This window comes from Stegodyphus dumicola, chromosome 8 (genome assembly GCF_044657685.1).
Source record: "Stegodyphus dumicola isolate Sdum_Otavi_A_Nest chromosome 8, ASM4465768v1".
NCBI classification, from domain to species: Eukaryota; Metazoa; Arthropoda; class Arachnida; order Araneae; family Eresidae; genus Stegodyphus; species Stegodyphus dumicola.
In genome coordinates, this window is record NC_140775.1 from 72,515,499 (window position 1) to 72,539,102 (window position 23,604).

The 23,604-nt window shown below is 31.0% G+C and overlaps 1 protein-coding gene across 1 annotated transcript in view; it reads right to left on the minus strand.

The window, feature by feature from the left end:
- Positions 1-3,801: 3,801 nt before the first annotated feature.
- Positions 3,802-23,604, minus strand: part of LOC118184428 (uncharacterized) — a 289,633-nt gene continuing 269,830 nt past the window's right edge. Inside the window, exons 21-24 of the mRNA XM_035354096.2 lie at positions 20,964-21,129; positions 19,342-19,465; positions 13,169-13,264; positions 3,802-9,666 (exon numbers count right to left, since the gene is read on the minus strand). Of these exons, the coding sequence (XP_035209987.1) occupies positions 9,586-9,666; positions 13,169-13,264; positions 19,342-19,465; positions 20,964-21,129 (467 nt within the window). The 3' untranslated portion in view covers positions 3,802-9,585. The remainder of the gene's footprint in view (positions 9,667-13,168; positions 13,265-19,341; positions 19,466-20,963; positions 21,130-23,604) is intronic.

Genomic DNA, 23,604 nt, shown 5'->3' on the forward strand with positions numbered 1-23,604 from the left:
TTCTTTCTTTTAAATTTGCTTACGCATAATCTTGCTGTCAGAATACAAAATTTCCTTTATTTATTATTAATTTATTTATATATTTTGTAATATAATCTAATCCTCAAAACCAATAGTTGATTAAACTAAATAAAAAATAATGATTCAAGTTACTATAAGCTACTTATTGGTGATAAATTTACCAATAACTCTTTCACATCGAAGTAGCCCCAAACACCCGAGCATTCAGACATCGGCAGGTCACCCGAACTCCTGAATAATTTCTTACCTAGTGCTTTCCTAGTGTTATTGCATTGCTCATTGCTTTCAGGAGTTGTTAAATGACATGTCAATCACTCTTTTGAAGCAACTAAAAGTAGTTTTGTTATTTTAATGCACCTTCTTTTTTTCTTTGTGTACTTGCAATGTTTAGCTATTGATGCCCAATGTTTCAATTCCGTCCCAAGGGGAAACTTCACACAGTGTGGAAACATCCAAGAAAGAAGTTATTGCTTTTCTTAAGTAAATTATCATTAGCGATGTAGTATATTCAATTTGTCATGGGGAAAGGAAAGGCATTCCAAGAGGAATTCGTATACACGGATGTTTTCGATGTCTGAGGAAAAGAGATTTGGCCGTCTCTCGATGCGAAAGAGTTAAAACAAGTTTGGATGTATGAGGTCCTTTTTTTCCCCCAAAACTTAACTGTAAACTAGAAATTGTAATAGCAACAATAAGATTATTAATAATCAAACTCTATATACACTAACTCTCAGTATCTTGAACTTTTACTAGTCTCCCTCTCCCTGTTCTCTCCCCCCCCAAAAATACTTGATTTTCCCAATAATATGAAAAATATTCACAAAGTTAAATTCTGGTAGTTAACCTAACCTAGGAGCACTCAAACCGTAGGAACAACAACATCACAGAGAAACACCTTTTGTGGCTGGAAGGGAGGGAGGAAGGAATATCAAACTCTATAAATGGGCATATATTTTTGCTCAGTGTACTCATTTATTAAACTGTGCATTTTGTACTATTTTTATATTTTGAAACTGTTGGATATCTTTTGAATCTGGCCTTCAAAGTACTTATTAGTCTTAGTTGTTTATAGGCCTTTGAACAGAAACATTCAATGATCGTAGCAATGAATTTCTCCCAGTGCATGTATGTGCCCATATAGCCAAGAGAATAAGTTATGCTTAACCTTCTGAGTACATGGCTGTTTAGATCAGCTCATAAAGACCTATATTTAAACAGCTTCTATTAGCTAAATTTTTATATTAACTTTAGTCTCTGTTTTCATAAACTTATATTCTTTAAGATGAAATTTACGTTGTTAAAGAAAGAAAAAAAGCAAAATATTTTGAATTATAATATAGTATATTCTAAATGACAAAGAATCCCATGAGCAGATAAAGACAGCCATGTCACCCAGGAAGTTAATGTGAAATATATATATATATATATATATATATATATATATATAATTGAGTTTGCAAGTACTTTGATGAATTGAAACGATATAATGAATGAATTAGAATGAAATGACCCATAACCAAGTATTATTTTCAAACATGATTTCTTGTGCACTTTTTATGTAACTTCCAGAATGAAAATAGAAACATTGAATAGAATTACCATTTATTAAGTTATGTTAAAAAAAACTGATGTTTGTAATGGTGAAAATATTGCTTGATTGCATCTAATTTGCTGCAATATTTAACAGAAATGCCACAAATGTTTTTTAAATGATGATTTCAGAGACAAAAATAATAATTTATGCATATTAAGCCTTTAACTGACCATTGTAATTGAGGCCATCGAGATTTTGACCCATGATAGTGCACCATAGAATTCAATAGTAATCAAAATCAGGGCAAAAAATTAACCAAGCAAGTATTGGCTCTTCTGAGAGACATGCAGGAAGATGGTTTCCTATGCATCTTTGAAGACTGTCATCTATGTTTTAGTTAGGTATGTTTTCTGTAGATTAGATTTCTGTAGATAAATTAGAAACAATATATTTTTTCAGATAAGTGAATTATTTAATAGAAATCTATGGAAGTTCCCCTTTTTTAATGGCCAATTTAATTATCAAAAATGGCTGCAAGCTGTATTTTTAAAATACTGATCTTAAGAGTTAACAATTTACAAAGTACTGTACTACTAAGGCTGAAAGCAGTGGTCACTTTATTGAGGCACCTAATAGGTGGGCCACAGAGGGAGGATTCCATGCCTTCTCTGGGATTTGAACCCGGGCTCTTTGGTATGGCAGTCAGAGTCAAACCGCTTTCTCATCTGGGCGGCTATTCACCAAGTAAGAGAGATCGAAAAGTATCTACTAAAGAAAGTGTTTCTTCATCAACTTAAATAATTTGCAATGCAACTATTTTTTCCTTATCAGTAAACTTCTATGTAGGCATCCTGAATAGCTTTCAGAATTTCATGTCTTTTGATAAATTCACTCCATCGTGAAATATGTGTATTGTTATTAAAACCATATTTAGTTGCATTAATTCAAACCAAAGGATAACTTTGTAAGCATAAAGAAAAATCTAGCTTATCAGGATGATTATCTAGTAAAACTGCTTCCTTGCTAAAGAAAAATGAACTATCTAATCATGTAGGTGTGTGTGCACAATTCCCATACGAAACATCAATGATGTTCTAACTGACACTATACGTTAGGTATATGCAAGACATTGAAAATGGTATGATATTACATTTTTTAGTCAATAAATGAAATGACATGAATTTTACTTTTTTATTAACATACTTTTTGCAATAAAGACGTTTTGATCTGTAATTTATATTAGAGATGTACAAAACTGTTCTTTTAAAGCGAAGAATGGATTACAACCATTCGCTCACTGAAATGAATTTGTTCTTTTTTATGACTTGCCACTCACTAACCTTGATGGAAAAGATCAGGAATGAGGGGTGAATTGAGTGATTAGTGAGGATGAAGCAAAGAGTGGAAACAATCAAATGAGGAGTGGGATCAGAATTGGTTAGCAAGGTCAGAGAAAAAAGAATCAAGCAAACCATGGGATTGGAAGAATCTACTAAAACAAACATTAAATCTCTGAACTGATTTTATTCAACTGTAGTTTTGAAATTCCCTAAAACCTCCTTTATACGTACAACTAAGATTAAAATTCTAGAATAAATATTTTTCAAAAAGTTGGGAAATGCTAAAAATTAAACTCATAATATGTGAGGATAATTTTTTTCTTCATTATAATGGTAGAGAGCTTACCTGGCACATTTCCAAATTCTTCAATTCTTTTTTCGATTCTCTGATTCTTAATTTTTCTTCAATTCTCTATGAATCAGTTCTTAAATTAATTGTATATCTCTATTCCTGGTGAGTTTCTATAAATACACTCAGTGAATTTAATTGGCTTTTTGAATCAGTTTCAGAGTGGATCCCCCCACTCTAATTCATACATATGTGTGTGTGTGTATATTTTACTTTACGTAAATTTATGCAGTGTGCATGAGATATAAAATGGATTTTAAATGATTTTACTTTTCAACCTAGTAACTATATTTTCATTAAAGTTTTCTGTATTTATTTTATAACTTCAGAATTATTTGAGTTTACTTGAGTTAATGAAAACTCTGAAGTATAATTAGAAAAATTAACATTAAGAGTGAAGTAAAAAAAAAAAAAAAAAAAAAAAAATAATCTAGTCATTCCAGTAAATAAGCTGGCTCAAAAAATAAATAAATAAATAAAAATAAAAAAAACTTTTCTTTGGAAAATATGACAGCTCTGGTGTGCTTTTCCTCAACTAATAAAACACACAAAAAATATATAGTCAGAATTCAGTTTATTAAAAATAATTAACACTTCTGAAGAGTAGTATTTTGTGTAACATATAAACAATATTTTCCATTAATATATCTTACAAGCTCTTTAAATCAGTGTTCTATATAAATTTTGTTACTTCATTATTTTTGTGCAGATACAGCCATTAATTTTTATACAAAATACTTCTTCAAATATTTATAATTCATTTGTATCACATAATAATTATTTTATAATCTTTAAAATATTTAAGTAATGATTTTATAACATAGGAACAATAAAACTTGGCAATATTACCATTAGATCAACAATAAGTTTATAATAAAAAACAGCACAAAATTGTATTAACATTTATATAACTACTGCAATAATGCTTTTTCTAAAGTGTTCATTTGATGAAAAAAATTTTAAACCTAATATGAATGTATTCAAAATGACATTTCATTTATAAATAAGCTACACCTATATTAATTTACTTGCTCAACACCTAGGAAACAAATAAACTTGTTTCTGAGTAAGCACATTTATATATGTACACATAAAATGTAAAATAAATTCAAAATCAAATAGCTGTAATGGAATGTTAATTGAAACTTTTATAACTGTTTTCATAAAATGTTTTTCAAAGCAGATAAAGCACAAATACTTAATAAAATAAAACAACTATGAAAGCAGATAACTACATTGGAATGTTTGTGAAAGTATTAACAAAACTGTATCTTCTTATTAACAGGAAGGAGGAAAATAGCCTGTATATCTGAAGTTAATAGATAGTTTTGAATAGAAAAAATAGGACATGATTAATATCTGACTGTAATGACAAGTATAAAGCTAGGCTATATACAGTACGAAGTCCATAATCCGGACGTCCATTATCCGGAATGATCTATAATCCGGATCTCAAAGCCACTTTTTTTTTTTTTTTTTAAAATACTTTTACGCATGCACGTTTAATGTATAATGGACGATATAAGCTAGGCTAAAATTATCTTTACTGATTCTAAGGCATTTCAGTTAATGTTGCAGATTGCGCTGTTCCTTAATCTTCTAATTGGATCCGGCTTATTATTTTTTTGCAGACTGTTAGAGCAATTTTACTTTCGATTATGTCAAAAAGAGTTTCCAATTCTGGAGCTGCCAAAGGATCTACAAAGCGAAAGCATGTTTCAATGCCCATCAAACAAAAAGTGGAATTGCTGCAAAAAATGGATAAAGGCATATCTGTCTCAAAATTATGCGAGGAGTATGACATTGGAAAGTCAACTGTATATGACATAAGGGAAAAAAAAAAGGAACTTATTGAATTTTTTGTGGATTTCGACACCCCACTTGCAATGAATAACAGAAAAAAGTTCGTTTTGATAAGTGAAGATCAAAATGATGATTGAATGGGTCAGTCAGCGTCGCAGCGAGGGCATGCCAATGCTAATGGCTCAAGCCAAAATATTTCATGAAGAAATGAACTTGAACACTGAGTGCACATATTCGACAGGTTGGTTAATGAAATTTAAAAATCGCCATGGTATAAGACAAAAATTTCAGGTGAAAAAGCTTCAGCTGATACTGAAGCTGCTGAACAATTTGCAGATGAATTCAGTGAACTCATTACTAGTAAACAATTATCTCCAGAAAAAATTTACAACGCTGATGAAACTGCTGTTTTCTGGCAATATGTACCGCGAAATACCTTGGCAACCTCTACAGAAAAGCCTCTAACTGGTGTCAAAGATTCCATAGCGAGACTAACAATTTTAGCATGCACAAACGTTGCAGGAATGCACAGTTGCAAACTTTTCATAATCGGAAAACATGCACTACCTCGAGCATTTAAAACGATTTTCCCCATTATATATCGCACAAATAAAAAGAGCATGGATGACACAAGTGTTGATGAATGATTGGTTTGAAAATCATTTTATACCCGAGCCTTGGTGACATTTGAATTCGGTTGGTTTAGCTGATGACTCAAAAATAGTCCTGATTGTTGACAACTGTTTGGCGCATACTTCACTTAAAGTTTTAATGAAAGATAATATATCCGTATTATTCTTCCCTCCAAATTGTACGTTTGTCATTCAGCCTATGGATATGGGAATAGTGCACGTGCTGAAATGCAAATATAAAGTAGCATTTTAAAAATCTATGTTAAATGTCCAGATCAAACAAAAAATTTCAAAAAGTCTTGATCTATGTCAAGACTTTTTGAAATTTTTTGGCATAAAATCTGCTGTGTGGAGCATTGAAAGATGTGGAGGATGTGTCTCCAGATACGTTAAAAAAATGCTTGGCATAATTTATGGCCAGCTACCGTATTTCATGGTGAGGAAGATGATAGCTGCGAATTTGAAGAATTTCGGACATCGTAAACTAAAGGTGAAATTGTCCAGTTATTGGATTTTGTAAAGAAATGTGGAGAAGTGGTAATAAATGACGATGATATAACAGAAGTTTTTCATTACGACGACAATACCCCAATTATCAATCAATTAACGGACCTTGAAATCTGTAGTATGGTTCTAGATCCAGAAAATGTCGCTTCCAATAGTGAAGAAAGTGACAGAGAGGTTATTGAAAATGAAAAAATTTCGATTGACAAGTTAGTCGGTATTTTCGACACTGCAATTAATGGACTTGAACAGTGGAACTTTGTAACTGAACAAGAAATTATGTCTGTTTATAGAATTAAAGAGAAAGTATTAGCACAAAAGATGAAGTAACTTAAACAACTTACATTGAAAGAAATGTTTAATAAAATAAGAAAATAAATAATAAGTTTTTTTTTTTTTTTTTTTTTTTGTAAATTTTGATACCCTTTAGATCATAATTGCTGTGTATTTCATAAATTACGGTTTCATATTTTTAATTGTATTATTTCTGCACGCCATCTTACCAGATTTAAATTGATAATCTATAATCCGGAATCGCCGAAGTCCCGACGAGTCCGGATTACGGACTTTGTACTGTATTAAAATTCATATTAGAGTAAAAAACAGGTAAAAAATTATCTTCTCAAGATGATGATTCAAAATTTATCTGTTATTACATACCAAATTTCAAATTTTAAAAAACTATATAAAATTTATATTCAAATAATTATTACTATTAAGAGAGCAATTTTAGTTTTCCTGATTTTAATTTTTCTGAAATCTGTCTTAAAGTGGATGTATTCAGGCCCTTGTTTTTTGAGAGCAAAAAAATTTTCTAGCAAAACAAGAGAGATCTGTATCTGATTGTCCTTGAAACTGATAAAGATTATTCAATGTGCAAAATAAGTTTGCTTTTTTGCCTAATTTTAAATTTTACTTTGTCATGTTTCTTTTTCCTTTGACTATAAACTATTCAAAAATAGGATCATGAACACATAAATTTACATATAAGTCCTGATTTCAACAGAAATATTTAATTCTTTATCAAGAATGTTGATAAAATGAATATATAATAAACTGATGGAAAAAACAAATCAAAAGAAGGGCAATCACATTTTAAAAACTTGCCTGAATTAGATCTCTTCTCCATTTCCTTTAGATCTATTTTTACATCTTATGTTCTGATCTCAGCATTTGCAACAATATTGAAAAGTGCTCTAAATGCCTGTTCATTCATTAATGTCTAGGGGCATCTGCAATTTCATCTGAGTATCTTTTATAGAGTGAAAATAATGACCTTTAAAATTTGGATTTCTGTTTTAGAAATAATGATCTTGAGATCTACAGCTGATCTCACAAAAGAGACTCCTAGATTTCTCAAGAGTGATGTGGCTAAGAATGCAATGAAGATACTTTTGTTATTTATTTATTTTTTTAACGAGAGCATGAAAAAGGGTATACACTAAGAATTTGTCCTTTCTTGTATGAATAATCAATGCTTTATTATGATACTTTGGAACTAATAAGGACAGACTGAACTGTGAAGTGTTAGATACTAGTTACTTTACCGCACCAAGATATGATAGCCTGAATCTGTAACAATGTATGTGGTGGAAATGAAACTCACAGCTGTTGTTCATTTCCTTTATTTATCACATGTTGTGATACTTACAACTTTTTAATTTTTTAGACTAAAATTTGAATTGAAGGCTAAGCATTTTATAAAGTCTATCAAGGCAAAACTGCAAATAGTACTAGACACACTTCAAATTTTAAAGTTCCAAGGATTATTCCAGTTATGGTAAAAAAACTGGGATCATAGCTTATGAGTCTGATAATTATTATTCTGCAGTATTTTTAATTGATTTTTTAAACTGATGACTATGTTTTGTTAATGATACTGGATGATCAGAATGTTCCCATAACTGTTATTTTCAAATCATATGTGAACATACCATTTAATGATATATTTTCTACTGTCAATTGATTAAAATTTGTATTTTATATTGAACTTTTTATTTCTGAAATTCAGCGAAATGATTTTATATGACATATAATGTAGATCATTCCCGTAACTGTTATTTTCAAATCATATGTGAACATACCATTTAATGAAATATTTTCTACTGTCAATTGATTAAAATTTGTATTTTATATTGAACTTTTTATTTCTGAAATTCAGCGAAGTGATTTTATATGACATATAATGTATATAATTTTAATTAGTTCTCAACTCATGGCCTCTGGCTATATGCTGATGAGCTTGGATTCAAACATGAATAAGGTAAGCATTTGTGAGATCTTTGCAGAATTTATATGGTGCAAGACAACATCATATGTGCATCATTGTCACAATTAAAATATTCAACTTCACTCTGAATATTCAAACATGAATCATATTGCACCACCACTCTGCAAAACATTTGCATTGTTTATTCAGTTTAAATAAATTCATAGTTCAGGAACTTTTCATTCACCCTGTTACTGCTATTACAAAATAAGTTAACTATGTTTTATGAAAAACAATTCTAAGCCACTGAAAAATTTTGTCACCATCTTTCTATACCTCCCAAAATGACATAAAACTGAAATTGAGTAAAATACTGCATTATTCAAAAATGATAAATAACTTAACTCATTTAAAAAAATTCTTAAAATGCATGTTATTAAACAGTATATAAATAATAATAAACAGCTATAAAAAGTAGATATATTGCATCTTAAAAATACACAGTACTTCTTCCTCAGTTTAGTAACAATTTTGATTTAAACCATTAAATAAATGATCATACATATATATTAGAGATTTCTTTACATATTTAAAAACTTATATCTATCAGTTAAGAAAGGTCACACAAAACAAACACAGAAAAATAATTTGATTATCACTATAAAATTCTTTCAGGATATGTGTTATATATATATTTGTTGACATTTATCACATATGAATATTGTACAACTAAGGTAAAACAAAACAAAGAGAAAAAAAAATTACCCCCAGAAAAGTAGACCTTGAAACAATAATAAACAAATAAAACAATGAAGTATTCACAATGATAGGACAAATGGAATGTATCACAAAGGTTTTTGCACTTCACTTGGAAACAAACAATACTTCTGTGTGATGAAAATTATGAATAATAAAATGATGGATAGCTAGCTGTACTGAACTTAGGTGGAAAAATAGTCCTCCACACAAAAATATAATTCATTTTGATACAACATTATATAAAAAAAGTCCTGCTCTTTCAGTAGATCCCAGATTAGTATGTAAGTCCAAGTCTTCTGGTAATCTTTCAAGATGGATAAAATGGCACATTCACAGTAGAAATTTAATTATCTACTGAATTTGTGTTATCAGCACATTTAGTTTGATCTGTGACTTTGCATTTTTAAAAGTTGGTAATTACAAATTTTTCATTTTTATTTGTCACATGCCCTTTGAAAAACAAGGATAAATTCAATGAAGGAGTGACCTAGCTCAGTAGCAGGTAACGAACAAGGCTGCAAAGAATGAAAAAATATAAATTATAATACAGTGAACAATACTTTGTTTTATGAAATAATATACTTTCTGAATATAAGATGCTTTAAATTTTTTAATATGATGAAAAAGTTCAATAAGAAAAAGTAAATGCTCTAAATACCAAATAAATATGATTTCTTTACTATTAAAGTTAAATGATGAATTATCTTAATAAATGTTTTTTAAAATTATTATAGCATGGGTCAAGATGGGTATGATTTTTATGAGTGGATTTTAAGAGGGTGCAGTTTTATATTTGAGCCAATATTATGATACAGTCAAAAGTCGTTAATTCGGACACCCATAATCCGGACCTCAAAGCTACAAACTTTCTGCGCATGCGCATAAGACCTTTACGGCTGCGAATATGCGTGTGTGCATGCGCATAATATGTTTACGCTTGCTCGTTTAATGGATAATGGACGGTATAAGCTAAACTAAAATTATCTAATTCAGTTAATGTTGCAGATTGCGTTGTTCCTTAATCTTCGAATTGGATCCGGCTTATTATTTTTTGCAGACTGTTAGAGCAATTTTATAAAAGTAAGCTAGAACTTTCGATTATGTCAAATAGAATTTTCGATATATATTTACTAATATGTAAGGGATCTACAAAGCAAATGTATGTTTCGAAGTCCATTAAACATAAAGTGGAATTGCTGCAAAAAATGGATAAAGGCATATTTTTTGTTTCTCTAACCATTCCGAAATTTGTTTATCAATTTCACGCTGCTCAGCGGCGCGGGGGTGGGGGGGAAACGCCACTGCGCACAATGAATTGGAAGTTAATCTGTCAGCACTATCCTTATCTTCAGGGCAGATGTTTTTATTTTATTTGGCTAATAATTCCTTACTAAATGTAGTATTTCATCTTCGATGTACTCCGTCTTTGGTATGATTTAAATCAAATTCCTATAAATAAATTTAAAACAAAAATTAAACTATTTTTTTTGTAAATTTTGATACCCTTTAGATCATAATTGTTCTTTATTTCATAAATTACGGTTTCATATTTTTAATTTCATAATTTCTGCATGCCATCTTACCAGATTTAAACTGATGATCTATAATCCGGAAAAATCGATAATCCGGAATCGCCGAAGTCCCGACGAGTCCGGATTAACGACTTTTAACTGTATTGTGCAGTTTTATATTTGAGCCAATGAAGAATTATCTTAATAAATATTTTTTAATATTATTATAGCATGGGTCGAGATGGGTATGATTTTCATGAGTGGATTTTAAGGGGGTGCAGTTTTATATTTGAGCCAATATGATAATACTGAAATATAAAATGTATATTGCTATTAAAAGAATCATTTGGTTATTAAAAGAATCATCAAAGTTCTTTTGGTATTCAATGTTGCATGAGGTACAATTTGCTTTTGAAAGAAAATGCTTAATGTTACTTAATAATATATTTTCAGAATTGCAGTAAAACTATAAATCTGCATATTTTACTGTTTTCACGTGCATTTTATGTTGTTACTATTTTGATGTTTTTACTGTGTTAAAAGAGAGAGATGCACATTCTATAACATGCATATAAAAAAAAATATCTATTATGCATTTCGTAGAATGCCTCTTCCTCGGAATCTACATGTGATTTTCTTGAAACTTGAATTTTGCAAATATATTTTGGTAAAGTACCCCAAAAAAATATACAGGCACATTTTTCACTGCTCATTTCAAAAGTTTAAGAAATTTCAGCTTCATATCTATAAGCAAACTACAAATGCCCACCAGTGCCCAAACACTAAACGCTAGTAGTTTCACACGAGTTCAAATCTGACTGAATAGCTCAGCTGCAAAGAAACTTCTAGTTTTCTCTGTGAGTAACATAAGACCAAACCAGGTTCATTTAAAATAGTCCTCTGTAGAGACATTCTTTTCCTTTAGGCCAGGGATTCCCAACATTTTTCTTAACATCAACCTCTTTTAAAAGAATGGTTAATGTGATCAACCCCTTTAAATTTTTCTCTGTAACATACTGCATAAAACATAATCATAATACAATAAACTACATATAAATAAATTAAATATAACAATTAGACTAAGTATAAAGAAAAGTTTTTGAAAAAAATAGATTAGTGGTTTATTATTTTTTGTATTATTGTTTTTATTTTTATAAATATAAACAAAATAACATAAATAATTTATTTTGAGATATTTCTTTTGGATGACTTTTAAATTCCAAGATTTAGCATACCTATTTGTTTTGAAACAAGAATTGTGCTTGGACATCGCCCTTCAATGGTATCAACTATTCTTGCATCATAATATCAAAATTACATATATCAGACAGACTGGCACATTCAAATTTTCAATGCCTTGGAACTGAACATTAAAATCTTCTAAATTTTGCAAGTGGCTTTATATAAGGAAGTTTTGTATTATTGAAATTTTTGGCTTGGGTTCCTGCATTTTCCTTTTTTATGTGTTCTTATTGCTTGAAAAATATTATTGGTTCTTAAAAATATTAAATAATTTTTGTGTATTTTCCTGTCATGTTTATTTAGATTTTCTCTTACTACATAATACAGTACAAAGTCTGTAATCCGGACGTCCATTATCCGGAATGATTTATAATCCTGACCTCAAAGCCACAAACTTACGCATGCGAGTTTAATGCACGCGCCTGCTACGCATGCGCGTAAAGCCAGTAAAAGCGTTTACACGTGTGTGATCCCGATAGTGAAGAAAGTAACAGAGAGATTATTGAAAACGAAAAAATTTAGATTGACAATTTAGTCAGTATTCTCGACACAGCAATTACAGGATTTGAACAGTGGAACTTTGTAACTGAACAAGAAATCATGTCTGTTTATAGAAGAGAGAATTAAAGAGAAAGTATTAGCACAAAAAACGAAGCTACTTAAAGAACTTACATTGAAAGAAATGTTAAATAAAATAAACAAATAAATATTAAGCTTCCTTTTTTTTTTTTTTTTTTTTTTGTAAATTTTCATACCTTTTAGATCATAATTGCTCTTTATTTCATAAATTACGGTTTGATATTTTTTAATTGTATAATTTCTGCATGCCATCTTACCAGATTTAAATTGATGATCTATAATCTGGAAAAACCCCTACTCCGGAATCGCTGAAGTCTCGACGAGTCTGGTTTACGGACTTTGTACTGTATAGCTGTATATCACTAAATTAATTATCAGTTTTATTTATTTATTTATTTATTTGGTAATCAATGGCATATTGATTACAACAATAAACTGTCAGCATATATTTGATTATCAACCCCTTGTTCATCACGTACCATCTTTAAAATTTTTTTGATCCCCACAAAGTGAATACCATTGGGAACCCCTACCTCAGGCCTAGATGTGTGCTTTGGCATAATTAAAATAAAAAAACCTATTATTACAATATTACAGCACTTTAAGCTAACTCTATTAACAAAGCAGTAACATAAAATAACATATATTATTTTTATTGATGGTTTTAATATGAATACACTCTTACCGTATCTGAACCTTGAACAGCTCGTGCTTGAACTCTGAATCTGTATGTACTATGTAGATATAGACCTACTGGTAATCTCCAGCTTGGATCCACTTCCTATTACATAAATCATATTTTTTTAATAAAATCCATTATATAATGTACATGCTGTTTGTTATATATATATATATATACACACACAATATAAAAGTAAAATTATTATTATTTTAATAAGATCTATCCATACTAAAATCAAACTTTTGTTGAAAATGCTGCTAACAGTAAATTCTTGGTAAAGATAGGTACCAATGACCTTGACCTATGACTCATCCTCTAATTAGGGAAACAATTATGTTGAAAAGAGGTACATACTTAAATTTATAAAACTGTAAAAGTAATTAATAAAAAAGAAGGCATCAGTAAAAGTTTGTTTTTCATAAATTTCAGTAATAAGTGTTCAGTAAGTTCAGTGATAAATTACATACAATAAGGCATTATCAGTATTAAGTGATTGGTTGTGCATATTAAATTGTGCACATTTACATAAAATTTCTTTTTCTTACATATAAATGCAATTTTTTTGGAGGAGGTTTATTTTAACTCAATCCCTGGAAACAATACAGCAATAAAAATGTACTACAATTAAAAAATACCTATGTTGTAGCATCAGAGAGTTTCAAGAAATAGCAGAACAATACAAATTTTGCTTTCCATAGACACTACAAAAACAATAAAATATCAATCTACATAATGTATGTATGTTTATGGCCAGAACTGTTATGTAAAAACAATACATCCTTTTGATTTAGACAGAAAGGGAGAGAATTTGACTGTTCTCTTTTGAATATCTGTATTCATCATATTTTGGCACTTATGAACAATTTATTTCGTATTTAACAATAATTTTTGGCTTTAATAAACCACCAGTAATACAAAAATAATGAATCAACAGAGGTGGGGATACAGCTGCATAAACGTAATTTCTAAAGATATATTTTTTCAATTATTGTAATAAAGCATTTCTCAATTAAGATTCACGTACCTAAATAATAATATAATTTTAAGAAAAATTAAATTAACCTATAAAAACATTTTACAGTATTCAATTTATACCTGACATTTCCTCTTCTAGTATATATATGTAGTGCCAGTGTTGAATACCAGATAGTGTACAGATTGCTCATCATAGTATAATTCTTTCAGGGTTCGTACAGTCTTTAAAAGTCCTTAAATTTTTCAAAAATGATTTTTGGTCCTTAAAAGTCCTTAATTTTGGTCAAAATGAATAAACGGCCCTTAATTTTGGTCATTTGACATTTCTTATCATTTCTAATGATTGCCATTATAAGTGTGAAATGTGATTTCTCATGAATATGGAATTAAAATTACACGGCTCTTAACCAATCTGTTGGCGGATTTGCGTTCCAAACGATAAAAAAAAAAACAATTAGCTACCCTAGTACGAAAGTATCAGGTGTCTGATTGGCTATTCACCCAATCTTTCGAAACAGGTGTTATCCATAAATTTATGCAGATTGTGATGAAATCGTGAAGCCGGAAGTTCTTTAAGAGGCGAAAGTGATGATGAAGGTGCTCGAGGAAAAAAAAGGGGGGGATTCTGAAAATATTTGCCAAAATTAGAACAATCCCAACCTGGAAGGCCAATAGGAACGAGATGCCTGGAAAGTGCATTTTCAATAAACTGTGGCTTCATCAAGCTGACTACAAAGACTGGATATTGATGGATGACAATCCTTATAAAGCTAAATGTGGTCTTTGTCTGAAACAAATTGAAATTTCTAGAATGGGAGAGTCAGCGCTGAAAATTCACATGAAAGCTAAGTTTCGTTTTATCATTTCAATTTGTTTTTACACAGTTTTGCTTACCTTAATTTCTGTGTTTGTTTGAATTAAGCCATAAATTAATTTTTGACCACTTTCTACGGAGTTTATTCTCTTTTGCACATATATGTATGGGATATCGGGATTATGAGTTTATTTCTGCAGAGGGTCTGTTATCGATTTCGCGGGAAATCTATTTTCTCCATTTCGATTTTAGGTCGCCAAGGGCAAATTCGGTAACATTAGCCGAAAAAAAGTGAAGTTCGGAAATACGTTTTGAAGCTTCAATAGACAATTAAGTATTTGGTTTAATCCTATGCACAAGGTATCCGTTGCATAAGGGATTTGGCTACTTTTGGCAACTTTATGATGAGCAGTAAATGGGACATATACGATGAGTAGTTAAACGGGTCATTTTGGTGTTGGCGATAATTTTCAAAATTGCACCAAGGCTGCACAGTATACTAGAATTTTATTAAGTATCTTTATAAAAGGAATACTGATTTCAGAAGAATGTTATTGAATTTTAATATTTCATCAGTTATCCAAATAGTTGGTCGATATAAAATTTCATTGTGATAATGATTGAAATTATCTATTGTTATTAAGCTAATTTCACCTATTTATAACTAGAAATTAAAATAAAAGCTAAATCCTGAATAAAAAGTCAGTGTTGAAATGATAAGGAAAAAAATAAAAGAAACGGAAGATTAATAAATTAAAAGAAAATGGCCGATAAGCGGAATGGTTGCTACACGGAGAAAACGTGTTCATGGTATTGCCAATATAGCATTCTTATGGCAATTTTAGCGATGTAACGGAATCTCTGCAGGAATGCTTGCCTAGAATATTTCGCGGTGTCTCAATTTTTTATCGATATAGTGAATTTTTTAAGTGTTAAAATATAATGCGTAAGAAAAATTCATACATTTTTGTTTAACAATAAAACCAATTATTGTAGAATTTTTATCTTTGCTCTATCATCTGATAGATAAAGAAATAATGTTTTAATTAAAATTTTCTGCTGTGAAGTTCTGCTGTTACCGATGGTTGCAAAATGTCCCAGCAGTTGAAAGAGCCATTGAAATATGGGATGACTTGCTACTATACTTTAAAAAAGTTGAAATGGGGCAGTTTTAAAAAAAATTCATTGAAATCCTTCTCAAATATTTTGGAGGCAACTAAGGATAAAACATTTCTTATCAAATTAAATTGTTTTCTCTCTCTGTCGGAAATATTATTGCTTTTCCTTGAATATTATCAAAGCGATAAACCACTTATTCCCTTTTATGCTGAAGATATCTTAAAACTTGTAAATGATTGCTTTTAGCTTTTTAAAATTTTGAAACTAGAATATTAAAAAATAACTAAAGCAGAAAATCTGTTACTATTCGGTTTCGAGGGCCGTAAAAAATCGCCAAACTATTGTTGATGCCAATGCTGCCAAAAATAATTGCGGCAACCCTAATAATTGCGGCAAGAAAGGAAGTACAATAGTAAATAACTATCTAAGACTGATGTTTTAATTTAGATGAAAGATTAATTTCATATAATACTTTTTTTATTATTATAATTTATATGAAAAAGGCTAAACATGACTGAATGGAAGTATAAGAGTAAATAACTATTTCAGATCATTATTATAATTTATATAAAAATTGCTAAACAAACTGAATGGATGCCTGCATCGCTATTTCGCTACCAACTTATCGCTAAAGCATAATTTCATGTCGTTGGTTGTTCAAAGGTAATTTTCTATAATGAATGATGCCTTTCCTTTGAAAATATTCTCGGTAAAGTGCAGAATCGCTCACTCATTTGTTTGCCGCTTTTTACAAGGGTAAAAACAATTAGATTTTTGTCAATTTTTCTTTTTACTTTTTAAGTGAAAATAGGTCGATGTGTACATAGATAAAGTCAAGGCTGTGTGCAGTGCCATTTTTGTGCAATTCTAGGATTTTTTTAAAGTAAAAATAGGTTGATGTGCGCATGGATACCGAGTATTTGCAATTCTTAACGCGTCAAGCAGTGGGTGATTCTGCACTTTACCCAAAATTCTATTGCCGACTTTTCGTCATGGGCAATTCCCAAATTATGAAATCCATAGGATATCAAAAAATGATTTAAAATCAAAAAATAATTTTAAAATTAAATTAGTATTTCAAGGGCGTCTTAAGAAATATAGAACTATCGCAATCTGAAATCAGCGCGTACACTAGATTTGGCGCGCTGTTAAATGGGCGCGGTTGGTAGATTTGGCGCTTTTGCGCGTACATTTTCGCTGCAATTTTTTTACGGCCCTCGAAACCGAATAGTACCGAAAAGCTTTATAAATTTAATTTTAATGATCCAAATTGTTATAATAATAAAAGTAAAGTTTATTTGGGATTCATTGCTGAGCTGTTAATGAATGATAAATGCCGCAAGAAGGACATTTCACAAGCTGTAAGTTTTGCATTGAAACAAGGTCAACAATGTGTCTTAACAATGGTACAACACTTAATGGCTAAATGTCCAATAAATTATTCTCTTATTCGAAACGCATCTTGTATAGACCCACAGTTGATGGCTAAAAGTCCAGAAAAAGCCCAGAACAAAATGAAAATAGTTCTAACCGTATTTAACGCGGAATAAACGTGTTTTACAAGATAATTGTGATGAAATTGCTGCAGTTTGGAGAGATTCTAGACAAAGTAGTTAAGACATATTTACATGAATTTTCTACTTTTGATTCTCAAAATCTTTTTCTTGACACATTTCTCACTTCTTATTTTCATGATTTTCACTATTCTAAAGTATGGAAAATAGTGAAAATGATTCTTATCTTGTCACATTGACAGGCCTTTGTGGAAAGGGGGCTTCTCTGTAAATAAAGCAGTTAAATTGAAAATTTAAGTGACTCATCATACATTTCTCAACGCATAGTATTTGATTGCATAAAATTTTCTGGAGGTATTCTTAATATCGAAATTAATAAAGAAATAAGATCAGCAGCAACTTCGATAGATGCTTTTAGCAGATGAAGCCGAGACCAGCAGGAACATTGATTTGTTTATCAAAACAAATGAACTTAGAAGAATAGTTAAAGAAAAGGAAATAGACATAAATAAATTATATGTTAAAATATCTGAAAAAATTTCAGATTTTAAAAAAGCATAAATGTTTTGTATCTTTTATTGCATAGTTTATTATAGTATCTTTCAAAAAACCAAAGAAATAAATTGTATGTTTACAAATCTGCTATTTTAATCTGCAAAATATTCTTACATTGCAATTATAATAGTAGTTGACTGTGTTTAAATAAATCTCAAATAAGTTAAATAATAATCATGTAAATCTCTAAAATATCTGTGGCTGTTATTAGTGTGAAATACACTTATACAAGTTTTTCAAGAAATTATGTTCTTAATTTAATGTTATCTACTTCATAACTTGTAGGGAGTTAGTTTAATTTTCAAAATTGTTTTATGTTAAGTATTAAATTGAATTTAATAATACTGCATAATACACACTTCTGTTAGTTTCTTAAATGGATAATTGCTTTTATTCTATTCGTGTTTTTTTTTTTTTTTTTTTTTGTTTGTTTTGTTTTGTTTTGTTTTCTGATAGGTCCTTAATTTTTTCTTTGATGGTCCTTAAAAGTCCTTAATTTTCATGTAAGGAAATGTGTACGAACCCTGTCTTTTAATGTTTTATTTTTTGTTTTGTCAGTTGGCAACTAGATGAGTAAAAACTCAAGACTCAAATAAAAAGAACGACGACAATAAAGACGTAAATAAAAATGTATTGAAGACGTTAATTCAGTTTATACTAACTTTTTTGTTAAAAATATAAATACTTTAAATGTAATTAAATGTGCTGTCCTTTCAACTAATTTCTTAGATGTCTTTTGTAGAAGGTATTACCACATATATATTTTTTCCCCCCTTCGGCTTTATTGAAATATGCATGGAATACTGTGCAACACTGTCCTCAAAATGACTAGATTTATTTGAAACATAATTAATAATTGTTTAAATTCTAGTATATATATGTAGTATGTTCTAGTATATATATGTAGGAGGTTTATTTTAACTCAATATCCCTGGAGACAATATATATATATTTTTTCCTTCGGCTGTATTGAAATATGCATGGAATGCTGTGCAACACTGTTCTCAAAATGACTAGATTTATTTGAAACATAATTAATAATTGATTTAATTTAGATCTACAATACAAAAATGACATATATATTATTCTCACTTTGGAAAATGTTTTAACTTAATGTTTAATCGTTTAAAAGTTTGAATACAGCATTAAATTATTTAAAATAAATCATACCAGTGATATATATAAATGTATAAATTTACCTCTGTCAGATTTTGTTCCCTGATATAATCATGTGGTAAATCACCAGCACCATTTTGAGGTACTGGGCACCCAACAGGCTTTGTATCTGGCTGGCAATGATCCACAATTAGAGGCACAGCAAGGCTGTAATATGAAACATAACACTAAAGATATATATAGTGGAGTATATGAGGATAAGTTGAAAAATAAGTTTTCCCTGTCGACTGTGGTCAGAGTTGTGTATGAAAGTCAAAAAATGGAATGAGACTAAGATATGACATACCTTTATTTTATTATTCTCGTACGAGTACGTTGAGACATTTGTCATATTGCTTGATAAGCTTCAAAAAGTTCTCCAAGAAAAATTCATGCTTTGCATATGGAAGAAGCGTTGAACGGCTATGGGCAAAAGGCGACACAGCAGGAAAACGTGCAAGTCACCGATACACCATTGGGTAGAAGTCGCTGCAAATCAAGCAGATAGCGCTGTTGCAGTGCCTGCGCAAAGCAGAGACCAGCCTCTCATTTGAGCCCTGGTAGGTATGGAGAGAAGGTGCGTTTTGAATTCGTGGTCAAAGGAGGAAATGAGAGCGGTTATCCGCTATGAATGGGCACGTGGAGTATCAGGAACAGAAATTCATAACCGCCTCGTGGAAGTCTATGGGCCAGGTGTGATGTCGAAGCAAATAGTGTGGAAATGGTGTCGCACATTCAGAAACAACGCATGGGGGTCAGCCTGGAACATCTCGTGCGTTACCATGAAGTTGGCAATGACTTTCTGTTTCGGATTGTGACGGGGATGAAACGTGGGTCCACCATTTCACGCCAGAATCGAAAGCCGCATCTATGGAGTGGAAACATCCGTCATCACCTGTCCGAAAGAAGTTCAAGACAACTCCCTCTGCAGGTAAAATGCTCCTCACAGTTTTCTGGGACACCCAAGGAGTTTTGTTGCTGGACTTTTTGGAGGTTGGAACCATCAATGCTATGCGCTACTGTGACACCCTGTCGAAATTGAAAGAGGCGATTCGGAAAAAGCGGCCTGGCCTTCTCACGTCTGGCGTTCTGCTGTTGGATGACAATGCCAGACCACATTTGGCGACGGCAACGCAAAACCATATTGCAACTCTTGGTTGGGAGCGCCTGCACCAAGCGACTTCCATCTGTTTTTTCCGGCTTTGAAAAAAAATCTCGGGGGAAGGCGCTTTGGAAGCAATACTGAAGTGAAACAAGCCGTTCAACGCTTCTTCCATATGCAAAGCCCTGATTTTTTTCCTGGAGGGCTTTTTGAAGCTTATCAAGCGATATGACAAATGTCTCAATGTACTTGGTACCTATGTGGAAAAATAAAGGTATATCATATCTTTAATGTCTCATTCTATTTTTTGACTTTCATACACAACTCTGACTACAGTCGACAGGGGAAACTTATTTTTCAACTTACCCTCGTAAGATTCAGAATAGAAAAATGACTTGACTTCAAAACACGTATGTATGTGTAAATAGGAAAAAAAGCTCTTTTGGACATAATATACTTGTAAAATCTGAAAGCTTTCAGATTTTTGTTTTTAGTTTTATTCTATTTATTCATTTATTTATTTTTAACAAAATTAACAGAGGAAAAGAAGAATAAAATGCTCACTTAAATTGAAGTGTGAGGTATTCTTCCACCATATATTTAGACACAGGTATAAGGTAACTGAAGCGAGGACCAGTACGAAGAGCACACTGTAAAGTGTTACAGTACTCAAATCCAATTGTAGTATTCAATTCCAACAGCCTTAAATATTCTATTGATTTGGGTAAATCTAAAACAATATAGCGAAATTTATTTATAATGGATATAACAACATATTTTTTCATCTAAATTTTTCTCAGCTAAAATATTAATTATTTATATTAAAAATAATCATAGCCTATGAGATTATATGTTTGAAAGCATATACACCTTAAAATAGTCCAAAACTAATTTTCAGATGCTCAACTAATAATGAAAATAGATTATAGTAATAAAGGAGACGTTTGATTAAAAAAAGATTAACTTTACTAAAATAATTATGAAAAAGAGATTTAATTATGCATTTAATGAGGTACAACGTCTGAAGTAAATATAACCTTACTAGATAAAAATTATTTTAATGTATAGTATATAAAATCACCTATTTCAAACTTTCTACAGTATTATTTTAAGACCTTTAAATTATTAAATACTGGAAAATAGTACATCCAAAGGCATTTTTTTTACTTCAATGAAAATTCATTACAATTCACTTGGCACATAATTGAAAATATATTTCCAGACTACTCAAAACTCCTCCATGAAGGCATCCCTTCTCTTAGGCAGATGGCCTTTGTGTGCTTTACCATATTCGAGTAACTTAAACCATTTTTCGACCTTAACAAAAATCAGATGCAGCTTATGTTAAAAGAAATTTTTAAGGAGTTTAAACTGTATTAAAAAAATATGAGTTAACTGCAAAACATTATCAAGGATACAATGGAAAACTTTACCTTGATTTTTTTAAAATTTTAATATAGGTACAATTCACAATGGACAGAAGATCAAATTTACATTAGGAAAGAAAAGAAAAAATAATTTATTGTACATAGGGGAAAAATAATAATGTTATAATAAAATCAACAGTCAAGAATGCAATTTAAAACATTGAAAGTACAAGTGAATCCTTATTGACAAGTAGAAATTGTTCAAAGCAGTTTTCTGTCCAACAAAAACTTCCACAAGTGAATAAAGAAGGGATTAAACTTCCACAAGTTTATCTTACTAATGAATAGGATTAAAAAGGCAAAATATGAATGTTGCAAAGACTTTTGAGAATTTTTTAGATTTAATTATTTCACATTCTTGAAAAGAAATTACTGAATTATTTTCAGTTAAAATGATACAATATCTTTTCAGTTTGAGCAAATTCACTACATACATCACACATATTTATTTTCAAAATGTACAAATCTGCCACCAGTTAAACCAATAATGTGGCATGTCATGTTTATACAACATCATATGTCTAGAATTTGAGTATTTCAAATAAGCTCAAGTTTTAACTTTACCTTGCATATATACAGTGGCAAATCAAAACATTATAGCCATCCCCACATTTTTCAATGAACTCATCTCCATTATGTAGAGGGCACGTGATTAAGTGGGAATAGTATTTAACTGCTGCTGAAGGTTAAGAATCATTCCTGCACTTACTTTTGTGAGTGATGGGAAAGGCTGCTGATCTAGGCGAAATTTGTAGAGGACAGATTGTAATGTCCCGAAAACTTGGAACGAGTATCTGAAACTGCACAACAGGCAGGTTATTCGTGATCTGTTGTTAATATTTATGTGAAGTTGATGAATGAAGGTGAAACCAGCAGTAGACACCAAAGTGTTGGATGTCCACACGTCATCAAAGGAAAAGGACATCAGAAACTGTCCTGCTTGATACAAAATCGGTGCCAAACAGTGGCTCAGCTGACAGCCCAAATACAATGCAAGTCTAACCACAAGTGCTTCGAAATGCACAATTCAGGGTACACTGTTGGATATGGGATTGCACAGCAGACATTCTACTCTGGTGCCTCTATTGACCAAGATCATTGTCAACTACACCTACAGTGGGCCCGGGAACATCGAGACTAGACTGTGGATAAGTGGAAGATAGTTGCCTGGTTGGATGAATTATGATTTCTCATTTATCATGTTGATGGTCATGTCAGGGTGTGCTGTCTTCCATGCGAACAGTTACTTCCCCTTATAGGGGTAAGCAGGTCATACAGAGACTGGTGAAGGTGGTATTATGTTTTGGGAGATGTTTTCATGGGTGGCTCTAGGACCCTTAGTTGAGGTACAACAGACCATGAAAGCTGCAGACTATCTGAACATAACTGCGGATAAGTTGTATCCTTACATAGCATCTGTCTTTCCAACTGGAAATGTGATCTTCCAGCTGGACAATGCCCCATGTAACAAGGCTCAAACTGTGTTAGAGTGGTTCGAGGAGCATAAGGATAAATTCCAATTAATGTCATGGCCACCTAACTCACTGGATCTTAAGCCAATAGAGCATATTTGGGATGTCATGGAGCAGCTCAGAGCTCAAACAACACCATGTCAGAATATCTCGAATTTGCATGACTGCTACTTAGATATTTAGTACAATCTGTCTCCAGTCATCTACCAAGAACTTATGGCTCCCATACCAAAGCTAGTTATTAGTTACCCATACGAAGGCTTGAGTAGGTGGTCATTATGTTTTGGCTCTTCAGTGTATACAGTG